Raw genomic sequence first — 17,212 nt, 5'->3', positions numbered from 1 at the left:
TGTCAATTACGTCATTACTCTTTCTCTGTTCCTGGGTACATGTAAGCTACATGCATAGGTCATTGGGTTTATAACGTTCAATTTTATTTATATTTTCTCTCTGATAGGCGTTTCTTTTTTGATTTAATTATTATAAATTTAATTTTTACTGCTGGAGTTTCACTTCTTTATATTGATATACAAGTGCGGTGGTCTACACCGACACAACACTCGAGGTATCTAGTAGACAAGGGTCGGCGGATGTGTTTACTTCCTTTGCAATACTAGAAATTAAATGTGCATATGCAATACCAAGAAACTTATTATTGTTCTATACTCTATAAAAATGTAATAGTTTTAAACATTATAAATAAATTATAATAGTAGGGACTATTTAATATTTACATAATTATATTATCAAGAAGTATATGATATTTTAGAGGTGTTGCATTGTTTTGCAAAAGCACAGAGACGTGATAACAGATGGGTTAATGTTTGGTCCCCATATCCAAACTATCTTCATATAAGTTGCGAGCAGTAATTTCAAATTGAGTTTAAATTGTATGCATCGTTACGTTTGGATGGTTAACTGTCACAGAGGACAACGCTAAATGAAAATGTTACATGGTAACGTTCTATTATATCAGAGAGCTCTTGATGCCAATGGAACACTCAATGGGATAGTCGTCGAGGCAGGATGCGATCTTATGGGTTAAAATTGTATTGGACATGGGTAACACTCTTTGAATGCCATATGTTCATTATTTAATTTAAATCTCGATAAATATCGCATACATGTTTTTTCCTTTTTATAACTTTATAGTAGAAATTATACAAAAGCAGGAAACATTTTTTGAATCCAGAAACTCTATCAGGAGATAGTTGTCTTGATTTTGTGAGTCGCGTTCTGAGAAAACTGGGCTTAATGCATGTGCGTTAAGTGTCGTCCTAGATTAGCCTATGCACTCCGCACAGGCTACTAAGGGATGACACTTTCCGCCTTAACTTGATTTTCGGCACAGAGGGACTTCCTTGAAACTAAAAATACCATAAAAGCGGAAAGTGTCGTCCCTGAATAGCCTGTGCGGACTTCACAGGCTAATCGATAATGACACTTTACGCACATGCATTAAGCCCAGTTTTCTCAGAACACGACTCTTAATAACAACTTTCATAACATAACTCGCAGCATAAAAATATACTAATTAAACAGGACGGTCAATGCAAAGCATCGGGGATTAAAACCGGTTTGAAAATTAGCCGATCCGAATCAGGTTCCTCCTGATTTTGAATAACACACAAACAGCACACTGACAACAACTGACAAATTATGTTTGATGAACAGAGACCATTAGACCTTATGTCTGATAAACAGAGACCATTAGACCTTTTGATTGATGAACAGAGACCATTAGACCTTATGTTTGATGAACATAGACCATAAGACCATATGTCTGATAAACAGAGACCATTATACCTTATGTTTGATGAACAGAGACCATTAGACCTTATGTTTGATGAACATAGACCATTAGACCTTATGTTTGATGAACAGAGACAATAAGACCTTATGTTTGATGTACAGAGACCATTAGACCTTATGTTTTTCTCCTTCTCCGGTATACGAAGCAGTCAACGCTATATCTTTTACCCCATACCCTGTGGTTTGAATAATGAATATCATATTTCGTTTTGGGGCGACTATTTGCTTGCCTGAATCCAATTTTTCACGCTATTGTTGTTCATGTTTGTAATTCCGTTGTTATACGATGTCAAGGTAAGAAAGAAGTCAATCCTATTAATATAAGCTAGATTGTTTCGTTAGCCCCAGCTTGTATGTAACATTCTCCGCTATCCTGGTAGAACGAGTACCTGATATCTACGGAGAAGATCTTCTAAAGGCTCCCTAGCTCACAAGGGATACTATGGAAAAGACGTTGAAAAACATACATGCATAAAATACAGCAGGCAATTATGTGACCGCGTTTTTTAAACATAGGTTTATTAAATCTTCATATCTTAAAAACGCAGACAATAAGTATTTATTAATGTATCCGTATTATCTAGGATGTGCGTCTTGACCTAAGAGGTTTATTTTCCCCGCGCATATCTGCCATTTAATGTAAAGTGTTTAAAATTACGTTTGTTTGAGTACATAAAAAGGAACTCCATTTAATGTCTTTACAAGCCATTATAAACCATACGGACGAAATACAAAAAGAGACAAATCTATCTGGATATCAATCTGAATCCTTTTGCAATCGAATGCTTGTGGAAAAGCATTCTTCTTTTTTCTAAAGTGGCTGTATGCTATATTATGTCGTGTTGTCAGTTATGTTCATAAAAACATAGAACATTTCAAACTGTTCAATCTGTTCACGTAAACAATGCTTCATGGTTGTTTAATAAAAATCAACTGATAAATATATAACAGTATTTTGACGACAGCATTTTCAAGTATCATCCGCAATATAAATACTAAAGTTATTTTTAGGAATTCGCAACTAAAATTCGAGTTTATTTTCGATGCGTCAATCTTTGAACATGTCCCTTTAAGAAGTCGTTCGCACTTGGAAATATGTGGATGAGTAGTGATATTCGATATGTCTTGAAGGAACTATTTTTCTTAGTCTGCAGGCTAGAGATCAATAACTCGGTATATCAAATGGCCCGCAATCGAAAAACTGATGTGCTGTTTCCTGATAATGCAACCCCCGCTAATGGGTCATAATATAATTCTTTACGTGATCAATATCATTAGAGATGTTAACCGATTTGGGTTTAGCATTTTAGACGCTGTATTCTATGAAAATGAAAAGTAACACAAAAAGGTCCAACCAAAATACAATCAAACAATTACAACAATCCATCTATTCAACATTGTACTCATTGATCGTGGTCAATATTTCATTTGGTTGTATTCTTGCGCGTTTTGCATTCGTTTAGTGAGACCGTTACAGTGCACTCACTCAGGTACTCTTCAACAGATTAAACTCACTTCAATATCGGTACCTAAATAGTGTCAAACATAAAGGTCAGTGTCACGTTAATATTGGCGAACTATACTTTATCATACATATAAACATTGTCACAGAAGGTGTTAATAGTCATAGTGCGGGATGACTTGTATTTGCATCTGTTTGCATGTAACACGTTAAATATAGCAGTCACGGTATGTATGTCAGTGCATCTTACACGATGACTGCTAAACGAAATACCATTCGTTAAACAGACGCATTATATAACACTCGGGTTAGGTGTTCCAGTGCAAAATACGTATTGACCGCTAACTGCATTATGATACTCTACACAAACGCAAAATATAATCGTTTTTATGTAAAGGGGCAATGACGTTTATGTTTGGAGCGGGATAACGAATGTAGGCGCGGTTTGACACTGGCGGCTACCTTCCGAAACAGCTAGATATATATCGAGACGCGTTCTGGGAAAACGGGGATTAATGTATGTGTGTGAGGCGTCCTTCAATATTATCATGTGCAGTCCGCACACATGCTAATCATATACGATACATATCGCGTTAATGGTATTTTTCGTTGTAAAAAAAGTATCTTCATATTAAAAATCCAGTTTAGGCGGAAAGTGGCTGATAAGCCTGTGTGGTTTGCAAACTCTAAGCTGGAACGACGCTTTCAACACATGAATTATGCCCAGTTAACTCTAAGCTGGAACGACGCTTTCAACACATGGAATATGCCCAGTTAACTCTAAGCTGGAACGACGCTTTCAACACATGAATTATGCCCAGTTTTCGCAGAGCGCGGCTCAAATAATTACCGCTCTGATATGCGCCAAATATTAAGAATACCAATAAGGATTAAATATGTTCGTCAGAAAACGTTTCTCATGCACTTGATTAACCTTTATCGCGAATATTAACATCAAATAATCAAGCGCTGTACTTAAATGATTCGCGTTATGAGAAAACTGGCATAATGCTTGTGCTTTAAGTGTTGTCCCGGATTAACCTGTGCAGAAAACACAGGCTAATCAGGGACGACACTTTCCGCTTGTATCACATTTTTTGTTTAAATGAAGTCTCTTCTTAGCATAAATCCAATGTAGGCGGAAAGTGCCGTCCCTGATTAGCCTGTGACGGCACTTTACGCACATGCATTATGCCCAGTTTTCTTAAATTAATAAACAATAATTTGCATTTTTTGAAATAGTACAAAACAATGAATCTAACATCTAGTTCAACAGCGTAGATAACGTATTTCCAATTCCGCAAGATTGTAACCTGAAAACGGATCTTAAGAAATGTAACTCTGTTACATTAACCAAGAACAAAACAGATTTGTCTACCTTGAATTGCACACAGTTTCTTTAGCTTATTGCTAAGCTCTTTTATTAGTCGAGAAGCTTAGCCCTTTGCATGCTGGGAAAGTTGTCGTCTGCTTAAATGTTGTCTGCTAAATTTCTAAAATGAGCATTTTCTTCGATTTGTTTCAAAGAATACTATCAGAATAGCAAACAGTTTGGATCCTGATGAGACACCACGTTCTGTGGCGTCTCATCTGGATCCAAACTGTTTGCACAGGCCTTTAAAATTCGGTTCCCGAACTGAAAGAGTTAGTAAACTTGTTCTGGCCATGAAAAGTGCGTGTTTTGATTTTACCATTGTACAGTGTCGATGACCCGAAATCACGACTTAGTATTTGCACCCAAGCGCCACATATTAAATATTTGGAAAACACTTTTTATTTACATTCTAACATTTAAGATGAAATTGGCAACTCTGATTATCCGATTCGTAGAAATTGTTAAATATGACGTATTATATTCTTAAACTTTCATGTTTTATCTATAGGTATATAATATTTAGTAAAGAAAAGTTGCTCAAATGATAATACTTATCTCGTGACAGATGTAATATTGACTATGTAATAAAGCGACTTAAAGGCTTTACGTTTATAAGAAACACTGTAGTAGTATAGATATTCAATAAGGCATCCGAAAAGCGAAATGGCGCCTACATTCTTACAGGAAGCATACACAAACAAGAATATATCGTGGTTTTGCAACTGAGTTTAATTGTATTGCTAATAAACATACAAAGTTACACCCTCGGAATGTAATCAGGCATCATGCATTTTAACATGATATGTCCTCCATCGCTCATACATTCAATGCAGAAAATTCCATTCCATTCATATGATTACAACACAAAATGGGTATTTAGTATATAGTCAACAGTTTAATGGCCAAAACATATACGTGTAGCCAATGGCGTAAGAGTGATGTTAACTGGATACCTCTAATAAACTGTAATTCAAAAAATATGCTTATGCTTAACAATCATATAAGTGTGACCAGAACATATCAGTGTGTATTAAATGCCATTTCAAATACCATGGTAGAACATGTCCTTTTTCTCCCACAGTGCCCCTCACGATCCAACCGATACTGAACAATACAAAAACTACTTACATCTACGCCCGTGGACCTATAACCAAGCCAAGGACAGTGTCCTTTAGCACCGTGTAGCTGTTGATGGATGGTCCACGGCCGTTCAAAACCTCAAAAGTTCACATTCCCTTGTCCAGTAAAAAAATACGAGCAATTATAAATTCACATGAGAAGTAGTTTAATCAATTCGCTTAAAACAACTGCACTTCATTTCTTATTTGTGAATGCAACAATAGCGTTATTGAAGAAATTTAAAAAAAAATGAATGAACACAGATATCATATGCACCATTTTTATCGATAAATGCAACAATGTGTTCAATACTTTTTGATCAATATTACAAATCACAACAATGTTTCTACTCAACAAGAAAAACAAGAATATTATCGATACATTTACAGCAATTACAACAATACCAGTGGACTTTCAGTAACTGCCAGTAACACATATATTCATTCAGTGCAAATGCGTTAACAATACCAACCATAAACCAAATGAACATTTAGATAAGAAGATGAGATACAAATGACACAAACACACTTTATTTCCTAACATGCATACGCAAATAAACACAAGTCACATTTCTACATACGTCGACAAAATGAGTTACTAATATAAGTTCTTAAAGAAAATATATGCATAACTTGAAATTATACCGCTGGTTTCCAAGCGCGATACATACATATTTTATTAAGATATATACAATATAGTAAAATTACTTTACATAACTTTATTTTGCAAACTACTGTCATCTATGCGATTGACATTTTTCAATTAATTGTATCGACATTTATATTTTCGGTAAATTTTACAGCCTACTGTAAATACATCTTTTGTAAAATTGTGCACATTTTTAGAAAGTGAAACGAACGTCTGCAAGTCAAACATCAATTACTGAACAAATCACTATAACGATAAGTTGTATAAATTTCACGTTCTTGGCAACAATGATCGGTGATTCGTTAAATATAATATGTACTCAAAAGTTATAAATACGTGTTGTCCGCGCCTCGATACTGATCTATTGATCATCGTTAACGTTTTACATCAGAATTCTATCAAAAATAGCCTGTGCGTTGATAACTCGACTCCCTTCCATTCTCATCCTCACGCCAACATCCGTTAGAACCTCGTTTACTCGTCTCACTGCTGCCTGCAAAATCGCATCGGTATAGTCAATCTTCCTGTTCTCATCCATGCAGATTACCACTCTGTTCATGAGCATGAGCATCAGCAACTCCACCTCAATTCTCCTCCCGCTGTACCATCGTAATGGTTCAGGGTGAGCTACGATGCATTGTCGTATCTTTGGAAGTCTGAGTATCACCCTAGGACCTTCATTGAGCATATCTGTAATCGTTGATATCCATGTGCGTTGCTGTTCCTCATCCAGTCCAGAGGTTGCCATCAAATTCCTTTCTGGAATCATATAGTATGGTAGCTCTAAGGTGATCAATGCAACTCTAAGCGCATCCAATGCTTCATGCAACCACTGCAAAATACTTTTTTTATGAAACGAGGCTTGAGGATTATTTTCCGCCATCCATAAAACGATGTTTTTCAATGTGTACGATGAAACTTCTTTCTTACGTGGATGTAATACATCGTTCTTTATCATTTTCAATAAAACATACAATTTAGTTTGAGTGTCATTAAGATTGCTAATAAGTTCCATCTCACCGGCGTTAAAACACACTCTCCATTCAACATGTTGATATTCACTTCCTTTAAAACCAACAGGCGTAAGAAACGCCCCAAGTGATACGACCCTCTGAGCGACTTCCGGTGGCGGCCAGTGGCGAGGTCTTGCGGCCCATTTTGACAGAATGTTGGGGCAGTAGTAATGTAATGCATGTACGTTGTCATAGTGCAAGTGTCCATGCATTGTACTCGGAATTGATGGTCCCGCACGCTCATGCTGCACCATGCCCTCAGTCAAGTCTTCGTTCGACCAGTTATCAACATACAAGTCACTGCTCAAAAGTTCGCGACCATATCCGTCATCACAAAACGCATCATTTACTTCCCTGTCAATTGTTGTACCGCGTCTCTCCAGTAGCAGTCTACAGTGACCATGGTAACTCCTGCGGCTGAGTGATCTCAACACGGTTATCTCCCCAGGAAAGGCACATGACTTTACATCATCTTCTAAACAGAATACTCTATTATTTACAATAATTTGATCATGATCACTTTCCAAGAAGCTGCTCAGCCCCTCACCTTTGCTACCCGTAATAATATACGTGGCCGCTCCACATACCCGTGCAGTCTTCAGCTTGCCTATCTCCCGATATGCGTCTCTCCGAGCCTGTATTATCTCCTGTCCGTAACCGAGCCAGCTCAGTATAGTGCATGTCTCAACGGAGGTATTTTCCCACTGAATCTAAAAAAGTTTCAATTAGAAACACGCTACATGTCATAAATGACATTATATCGTTAGTCGTCAAATAAATCAGCAATACTAAAATTATTCCAATTGAAATAATTCTTTTACGGCCATACCATTCGATGTATTATCAATTTAAAAGTATTATCTTGTGAAAATATATTACAATTTTGTGTGTATGTTCTCAGTGAATAATCCAATAGTCGGTACAAGTATTGCCAACCATGAATAAATTAATACATTGAATTAATGGGATTGAAATAAAGACACTGAAAATATAAACGGTAATCAACGGCTAGTTGATATATATTTATGACATCCATTCATAAACATATAAAACATATAATGTTTAAATATCTATTATCTGAAATTGAAAATGCGGAACGAATAATGTTATAACTATTGATAATAAACTAAATTGCTATGGTTTAAGCTGCATAATTTAACGAAATTACATAATCTTTAATTGTTATGTTTGTAAATACAATATCTTGATGTTAAAATAGTTATTTTATAATTTGAAAAAAACTGTGAAAAACGTTTGCCAAAAATTAGGGTCGTACTTTGGCACGTGCACGTGCAGACACTGATAAGTGGATTTAAGAAGATTCATGAGAACGGATTGATTCATTTTTAATGTCTCACATTTTGTACAGAAGTAAAGTATTTAATTTGGGACCAATTATTGATATACAGTAAACATGTACCGTTGTTCTTTTTTCTAAAGATGTTAACGTACATCTGCCTTTAGTTATGCAAACATTAACCATCTAGATTGAAATGTCATTAAGAAATATAATAGGGGCAGGGTAAACGCAGACATCTAAACGGGAAAACAATGCGTTAATTGTCATTGTGTAGTGGACACAAACTACACTCGACTCATCATCTTACCAGGTCTTGTTTGCTGGACACACTGCCCTGTCTTCGGAATCTTTCCGGTTCATCAGGTCTTGTGCCACTTTCAGCCATCCATACAGTGCTGAAGTGAGATATTCGATAAAAATAGGATCTTGCATGATTGGGCGTTTCGTATTGAATTTATTAAACTCGTCATCTAAATAAAGATAAAAAAAGGTGACGAGTTTAATAAATTTAATACAAAATGACCACGAATCTAAGATTCTATTGATAACATGACCAACAAATATTCTCTTTGTTTTATGCTCTTTTCACCGTTTATTAACATTGTAAGAGTTTAACTGAAGAAATTCGCTGGAATAATGATGTCATTTTGTCACAAAAATGACGGCATTTTACAGTTATATAACTAGTGTAATAACACCCGTGTAATAAACAAAATTGAGCATTACGGTATTTCACTCCTGCAGCGTAGGCAATGTTATAAGCCTATATGGACACTAATATGTGTACTAGTTCGGGTAATTGTCATGAAAAAACAATATTAACAAGATCAAGAATACGCGTGCATGTACTTAATACATATAAACTGATCATAGCTGACACGTTGCAGTACATAAATAAATTTAAGTTATGTTATGTAACATTAACAATACTGCTTTTCAATAAAATGCAAATAAGATGGCTTCTGCCCGTGTAAATGACACGTCTTATATGAAACCTGCCTTACCTTATACACCACAATTGATTTATTAGCCTAGTCAGGTAATTTGACGGTTAAATGACTCAAGTTAAATAAATAACATTACGTCTCCAATATACCTGGGCGAGGAAAATGAATAGTTTTCCAAAAGAAAAATTCGTTCAACGGCCTCTTATTTATCCCAATCTTTCAAATAAAAGGAAGTAAAATGGAAGTTAATATAGAATTTTAATTTACTGATATTGTAACATACACTGCATGGTGTGTTCGATGTCACGAACTAAACTAGTAGTAAAATAATACACTTGATGAAGTGGGAACATTTATTGCTACTTTTATGCGCTTACCTCATGCAATGAACCAACATATTACAGTAGTTAATAGAGTTGTCGTTAATGTATTTTCCTTTTACTCATCTGCGTTAATGTACAACATTAAGTTTAAGTCATTATATATTGAACAAAAGTATCATTATGATTACTCAATACAATGGCAGATAATATAATACCGTGCCCTTGACCGATCAGTAAGGATGTTCTTCGGTGCGGAATGTTTGAAAACTGCAGTAACGCACGCGACTTGTGTTGATATGGCATGTGGACCGCCACGTAGCTAGTTTAATCAAGAGTTTTCAGATGTCGTCCTGCAAAATAATAAGAATATTTGTTACGCAATAGAAAAAAAGAACATTTCGAAAGAGCATCTGTAACACTGTATATGTTATACATTAAAGTATAAATGTGCATGCTTCAATTTATAAAATTAGTTCAATACTTCATTTTGAATCAACATGAGAAACTATATAACACTCTTCAATATTTGAGTTTGCTGAACGAAAAGGACGTTATCTGAGCAATGACATGCGTGAATAAATATTATCAGTTTGCTATCGGTTACATGCCGCATGAATTTAAGTAAACTTTTAACATGTACTGAGCACATAAAATCAAAACTGTTATATAGTTTTGCTGCTTTTGAATTTATTTAAGAAGTTGTTTAATGATCTTATTATTTTCGCCGGTGCCATTTTATTTTACGTTGAACATTTACCGTCGACATTTATATGTTTATGTCGCAATTACAGTAACAGAAATACACCTTTTTAAGGCTCAGTGTGGTTGAGCCTCAAGTGAAAGTTAAAACACGACACATGCCGACGCCTCACGAAACTTGGATTCAAACATGTAAATTGTTAACTTGAATAATTGGAAGCTAGTCCAGTAGTTAATCCAACGATATTTTTCAATGAAAACTGAATCAATGCGTATGGTAGCCGCGCATGAACCCCTGTTGACCAACAGTATTCACGAACGGATCGCGATGCATTGACTTTTTATATTAACACTTTCATCTGCACCTGTTCGGGTTGAAATTTATATAATCACAATTCATATGCCTATAATCAATGTTCAACCGCATTTAAGAAATAAAAAAATGCCAACTTAATATCAGGCGATTAAAATTGAAAGCATACATCTCCACAGTAAAAATAACGCCCGGAGATTTTCGATGCTCACGACACCTAATAAAAGCAAACAACACAAGTAGTTTTACTAATGATAACTTTACTTTCCAGGCAATATCGGCAGATTAAATGACACTAGCATAAATAACCGCGACCGCGAGCAGAGATGAAATAAAACGGTTGGTCACTTATTCCATATAACAAATACGTTGCATACACAATCAATGAAAAAATAACATAGTTATCGACGTTACCAGTCTTTGGCCGATAAACTAACCACAGCTATCATAGATGACCAATGTGTGATACACCTTTTACAATACTGTGTATACCAGAAGTCATATTACGGTGATAACGCAATGTTATTTTATGTGACTACATCTGATTCAAACTTATCATCATTAACGGATTAGCCTGTCATGTGGTTCATAAGATAATTTTAAAAGACCCACATACATTATTAGTCTATCTGGACAATGCCGCTTCACAAAGAAATTGATTAGATTATCATAACCGCAAATGTGGTTTATTACTTGTTCAAGTTTATGTTCAAATACCTATATGTACGACAATAATCCATATAAGCAGTTAATATATATTTATGTAAGTATCCATTTAATACATTTAGCTCGCATAAAGTCACACATAAACTTGACAAGCGAGACATGCGTTTTTTTTCAGATTTATAATTGTTTGATTATATGTATTCCAAATTAATCGTGTACATGAACCAGTATGTCTGGAGGCACTTAACTTCTAATAGCGGTAGAGTTCGGCGTTGTTTTTGTACAGACACGGGACCTTCCATACGGGACCCGTGTTTATCATTGTTTGGTTAAAATACCCTGTGGACTTGAAAGTGTAGAGTAAATCAACATTATAAATTATAAACTCGACCGAACTACGTAGAAAGACCATGCAGAGACATTTCTACCTGAGGCAATATTATAAATTAGTTATATGATTGGAATTCAAAGCATAATAAAATCGGACATCGGAAATAAAGATTACTGAATTAATGCATTGTTTATAATAATTTTAATTAATCGAACATACCTTAAAATATGACCGAATTGTTCCATAATAATATATTATTTAAGCAGTGTCATTTATCTGAAAGTAATGAATTGTTTTATCTTGATTTTTTATTCTTCAATCTGTGAACTTCGCTACCAGGAATTTTCATTCCGCAACCCGTAAACTTGCCGATTTAATATGATATTTTATGTAATATATATTTAACTTGTTATTACACATTCGCCAACCGTTTTGGCCGGAATTCATACCGAATTTGACAAGTACCATGGCTATTGATAAGTAAAATATGTAACTTCCATTGCAGGGCAAAACATTTAACATGGAACAGTGATTTTTTTCCAATTTGCAAAGCTCTCACTTTTGAGTATAACTAATACCTTTAAGTATGTTAATATTAAGTAAAATATGTCAATATAAATTTTGCATTTAGAAAGAAGATGAAGTTTTAACGTTATCATAAACGTACTGGATCAACATTTGAAATAAAGACGCGCAGACATGAACACAAATTTTGTTCGGAACGCATGCTAATAAAACAAACACATCTTCGTCACTCAGACTGCAATCCGCCATGCATTCTGAACGATGACATCAGTCATTTATACTACTCAAACAAATATGTAAAACCCGTGAGGGGAACCCCCTTGAAGTGAGAGACGGTTATTTTTAGAAATGCATATTCATGTCAGAAATTATAAATATGGGCTTCGTTTTATCTCACCATCGCATTAATTTATTACAGTTTACAAGGCTATTGCAATATTTATAAGCCGAGAACAAATACAATAAATATAGACTTTAATTACACCAAACATTTATATTTTCCTTTTACAATTAAAGAAGTCACTTTCGATTTCAAACAATGAACAATTAGGTTAAAAGCGAAATACTTTTACTAATACATAACCTTCGCGTTTCATGTAGAGTTCATACGCGTAATAAATTAATAATACATCCTTACCATAAAGAACATACTTGGAGAACAATAGTTAATTATAATATTATATTTAGTTCGCTTAAACTATACACTTCGTCGAGATATAGAATACTTTTATTTCACACAAAAGAACAAGTAAAGAAAATTGAAATGGTCCAAAGAAGAGCTGTACGTTTTACCACCAACCGTTACCGCAATACCAGCAGCGTTACCGATATGTTGAATCTACTTCAATGGGAGTCTCTTGAGGACAGAAGCACAAAACTCTAACTAGTGATTCTGTACAAGATAATACATGACCTGGTCGACATACCAAGCGATGCCTATCTATCAGAAGCACCAGCGCGAACACGTCGGAACATGCATAGTTTGACCTACAACCACTACTCAACATCATCAGATGTCTTTAAGTTCAGCTTCTTCCCCAGAACCATCCCAGTGTGGAACAGACTACCAGCTACAGTAGCTGAGGCCCCCATCTTTGGTATCCTTCAAGAGGGAGCTAGCGACGCTGCATTTATAACAAGGGATTTCACTTCCAGATGGTCGTATGACCAGCTGGGATTATCTCTCTTTATCCTTCCTTCTACTATGTATCTATCCTTATTATTCCTAATTTAAATATGTAGTATCGTGTACTTTATCTGTATTATCTCTTCTAACCTTATATTCCCTGAATACATACTATTATGTTGTACTTAATTTGTATCACATCTTTTATTTTTATAACATCTATCATTCTATCGACCACTTTACCCTTTTATTAAGCGCCACTATCCGTTGAGTAATTGTCAAGTTTGACTGGTCAACGTACCGATGTAGATGTAGATGATGTAGATTCACCGGGATGATCACCGTCCCTAATGCGCATGTGCAAAAGGTCGAAACGCACTGAATTGTTAATGACTACACCGAACTAAAGTTGTATTAATATAATCTGAATTGCAAATACTGATTTAAAATAAATATTTATGCATCTCAACCTGCGTTACATTAAACAACGATGGTTATACTTAGTTAATTGTTAAAAGATACCTATATATATATATATATATATATATATATATATATATATATATATATATATATATATATATATATATATATATATATATATATATATATATATATATATATATATATATATATATACCATACTTTAATAGTTGTTTGCGACCGGTACTGCGTCCATTGCACGCTTTGATTTCAAGTAACCTCACCTAAAACGCGAAAATAACACTAAATGAAACAAATCATGTTATTAAGTTCACAGCGTGTCAATCACATTTATTTTAACTTAAAAATATTTTAGATCCAAACAATTTATACTTAAGCTGCGTGCCTTAAAATGTTTTTATTGTTATCAACGGGTTGTATAATCGATGACCCGTGGATTTTTTGTTATCACCGGGGTGTATAATCGATGCCCCGTGGTTTTTATTGTTATCACCGGGCCGTATAATCGATGCCCCGTGGTTTTTATTGTTATCACCGGGCCGTATAATCGATTCCCCGTAGTTTGTATTCTTATCAACGGGGTGTATAATCGATGCCCCGTGGTTTGTATTGTTATCACCGAGCCATATAATCGATATCCCGTGGTTTGTATTGCTATCACCGGACCGTATAATCGATGCCCCGTGGTTTGTTTTGTTATCACCGGGCCGTATAATCGATGCCCCGTGGTTTGTATTGTTATCACCGAGCCGTATAATTGATGCCCCGTTTTTTTTTATTGTTATCACCGGGGTGTATAATCGATACACCGTGGTTTGTATTGTTATCACCGGGCCGTATAATCCGCCAGGAACATATTAGACAGTCTACAGCTGCACCAGATGATGGAGCTGAAGCACGTGAGAGCCTTTGGTACCACTCCTTACCCGTCCCAGCCCCACCATCTAGCTAAGCCTGAACTAAGTGCGACACACAAAAAGTGTACATTAATACATAATTTTGAAAAAAAACCTATTTACTTAAGGAAAGATTAGTCAAGTATCATATGTCCTACATGATTGAAATTGTGTTAATGGTATGTCGAAATACATAGTGATGAAAAATGAGTGATAATACGTGAAATGGGATGCGCCCAATACTGGGTTACATAATATATGGAAAAATGATTGAAATGACTCATAGGAATACTGATGATAAAAGAGATGATACAAGAATACAATTAACAATATACAAGTAACAATTCACAACAACTTCTAAACACAAGATAACCACTGTCGCGTTGCCTCTCTGATCTAGGATGTCAACCCGAGTAACAACCAATAACGGCCCCGCAGCCGCCATTCTGAAATCAGAGAGAAAACGCAAACAAAACGAAAATGAAATATACAATATTAACTATTTGCATTTATAGAAATTTTACGTAATTTTTGTAATCCAAATCTGCATGGAATACTACTGTTTCATCGGTTGTATGGCATAATCCACCCCAATATAAATAAAAAAAGTCATTTTTTAATCGATGAAAATCTAATGTAATTCTGAATTTTATTCTATTTTTAAATTTAATAATTAAGTCTAAGGGAGATAATACTTCTTTTTCATGTTTAACAGAATTCCTACATGTCCAAATAATATGTCTTGATTCTGACAAAAATACTAAATTTAAACTTGCACATTTGTAAACAAGCAAACAAACAAACAAGCAAACTAAACTGTAGAGAGTATAACGTAATTATAAATAGCTGACTTGCTTTAGCCCTCCGATATCAGGTCATTTTGTTAATATTGAAAATAATCCATTATATAATCTGGATAAGCCTTACCGATTTCGGTTGATTACAGCACGATATATTCAGTCAAATCTTTGCCTTCGTCAATTTTGCATTTAGAAAGAAGATGAAGTTTTAACGTTTTCATAAGCGTACTGGATCATCATTTGAAATGAAGACACGCAGAGCCAGACATAAACACAAATTTTGTACGGAACGCATGCTAATAAAATAAACACATCTTCGTCACTCAGACTGCAATCCGCCATGCATTCTGAACGATGCTATCAGTCATTTATACTACTCAAACAAAAATGTCAAACCCGTGAGGGGAATCCCATTGAAGTGAGAGACGGTTATTTTTAGAAATGCATATTCATGTCAGAAATTATAAATATGGGCTTCGTTTCATCTCACCATCGCATTAATTTATTACGGTTTACAAAGCTATTGCAATATTTATAAGCCGAGAGCAAACACAATAAATATAGACTTGAATTACACCAAACATTTCTTTTTTCCTTTTACAATGAAAGAAGTCACTTTCGATTTCAAACTATGAACAATTAGGTTTAAAGCGAAATACTTTTACTAATACATAACCTTCGCGTTTCACGTAGAATTCGTACGCGTAATAAATTAATAATAAATCCTTACCATAAAGAACATACTTGGAGAACAATAGTTGATTATAATATCATATTTAGTTCGCTTAAACTATACACTTCGTCAAAAGACGAACATCTCCAAGTGGTTACTTCCCCTCGACTAGTTCACAAAATATGTTTAACAAATCATTTAATCTTGTGTTACATCCTATTTATGGGTTTATCATTTTCAGATCATTAAATCAAACATCGAAACATTCATGATATTCTGAAAAGTTTACACATGTAAATGGTGAATCAAGTCGCCGTGGTGTTATGGATATAGTGTCCGCCTAGCGACCGGGAGGTCACGGGTTCGATCCCCACCGTGGGAGCGTTCTTTAGATCTCCCCCAAAGACACCAAGTACTGGTACTAGGCCCAGGAAACGTACTCGAGAGCGTTTATATAAGCCTAAGGCTTTCGATACAATCGAGCTAAAATAAATAGGTTTAAACTAAATGGTGAATCAACGCAGCATTGTAAGTGTAATAAGAATCGATGTTGACATCTTCGCTTTAAGATGACTGCAATAATTTGTATGTTCATAAACTAGATCTTAACTTTTTTTTACACATGTGCAAGCCGTTCCGCAAGGGACCGGTAAATGCCATAAACATTATTACGTAAAATATCAGATTTGAAAAGCTTTCATAATACTTTTGGAGTATTTTATGTTTAATTCAAATTCGCGTTCTCCATAAATATTAAAATAAAATATAACAAATATTACGTAATTAGAAATAACGGAACTTCCGTAAGCCTTATATACAGAATGCAATGTTATTGCTTATGAACAGAATCAGTAATATATACTGACTGACTCAGACTTATTTTAGCACCATCTACAAATTACATTTTCGCGATGGTGAGTTTTACTGGCGGCCGTTGTCACTTGTGGCGCTACAGGCAGCCCAAACAACTGATGTTATTTTACATGTTCGGCTAACCAGAGGTTGCTGGTTAGTTCACTGTGGTATTTGTTTTATGGTATTCAAAATAAAATGCCAAATAACAACACGACATAGTGTTCTGTTATTGCTT

General features: G+C 34.9%; 3 protein-coding genes across 25 annotated transcripts in view; 1 reads left to right on the top strand and 2 right to left on the bottom strand.

Moving 5' to 3' along the window:
• The window catches only part of LOC127867115 (uncharacterized), a 229,674-nt gene that overhangs the window by 3,778 nt on the left and 208,684 nt on the right, over positions 1–17,212 (bottom strand). The gene's annotated exons all lie outside the window — the stretch shown is intronic.
• The window catches only part of LOC127867101 (uncharacterized), a 242,158-nt gene that overhangs the window by 20,663 nt on the left and 204,283 nt on the right, over positions 1–17,212 (top strand). The gene's annotated exons all lie outside the window — the stretch shown is intronic.
• LOC127867092 (uncharacterized) overlaps positions 1–17,212 on the bottom strand; it is a 377,266-nt gene that overhangs the window by 297,547 nt on the left and 62,507 nt on the right. Inside the window, exons 1-4 of one of the 10 annotated variants that reach the window (XM_052408076.1) lie at positions 12,821–12,912; positions 9,865–9,999; positions 8,687–8,774; positions 5,011–7,789 (exon numbers count right to left, since the gene is read on the bottom strand). The exons of 2 other annotated variants lie outside the window; for them this stretch is intronic. In XM_052408076.1, coding sequence (XP_052264036.1) covers positions 6,449–7,789; positions 8,687–8,764 — 1,419 coding nt within the window. In that variant the 5' untranslated portion in view covers positions 8,765–8,774; positions 9,865–9,999; positions 12,821–12,912 and the 3' untranslated portion in view covers positions 5,011–6,448. Of the gene's footprint in view, positions 1–5,010; positions 7,790–8,686; positions 8,775–9,864; positions 10,000–12,820; positions 12,933–13,552; positions 13,651–16,179; positions 16,297–17,212 lie in introns of those variants that run through there. 7 more of the 10 variants (XM_052408078.1, XM_052408077.1, XM_052408075.1 and 4 more) reach the window with 7 other exon arrangements.

Source organism: Dreissena polymorpha, chromosome 2, assembly GCF_020536995.1.
Source record: "Dreissena polymorpha isolate Duluth1 chromosome 2, UMN_Dpol_1.0, whole genome shotgun sequence".
Classification (NCBI taxonomy): Eukaryota; Metazoa; Mollusca; class Bivalvia; order Myida; family Dreissenidae; genus Dreissena; species Dreissena polymorpha.
This window is presented reverse-complemented; position numbering and strand designations above follow the sequence as displayed.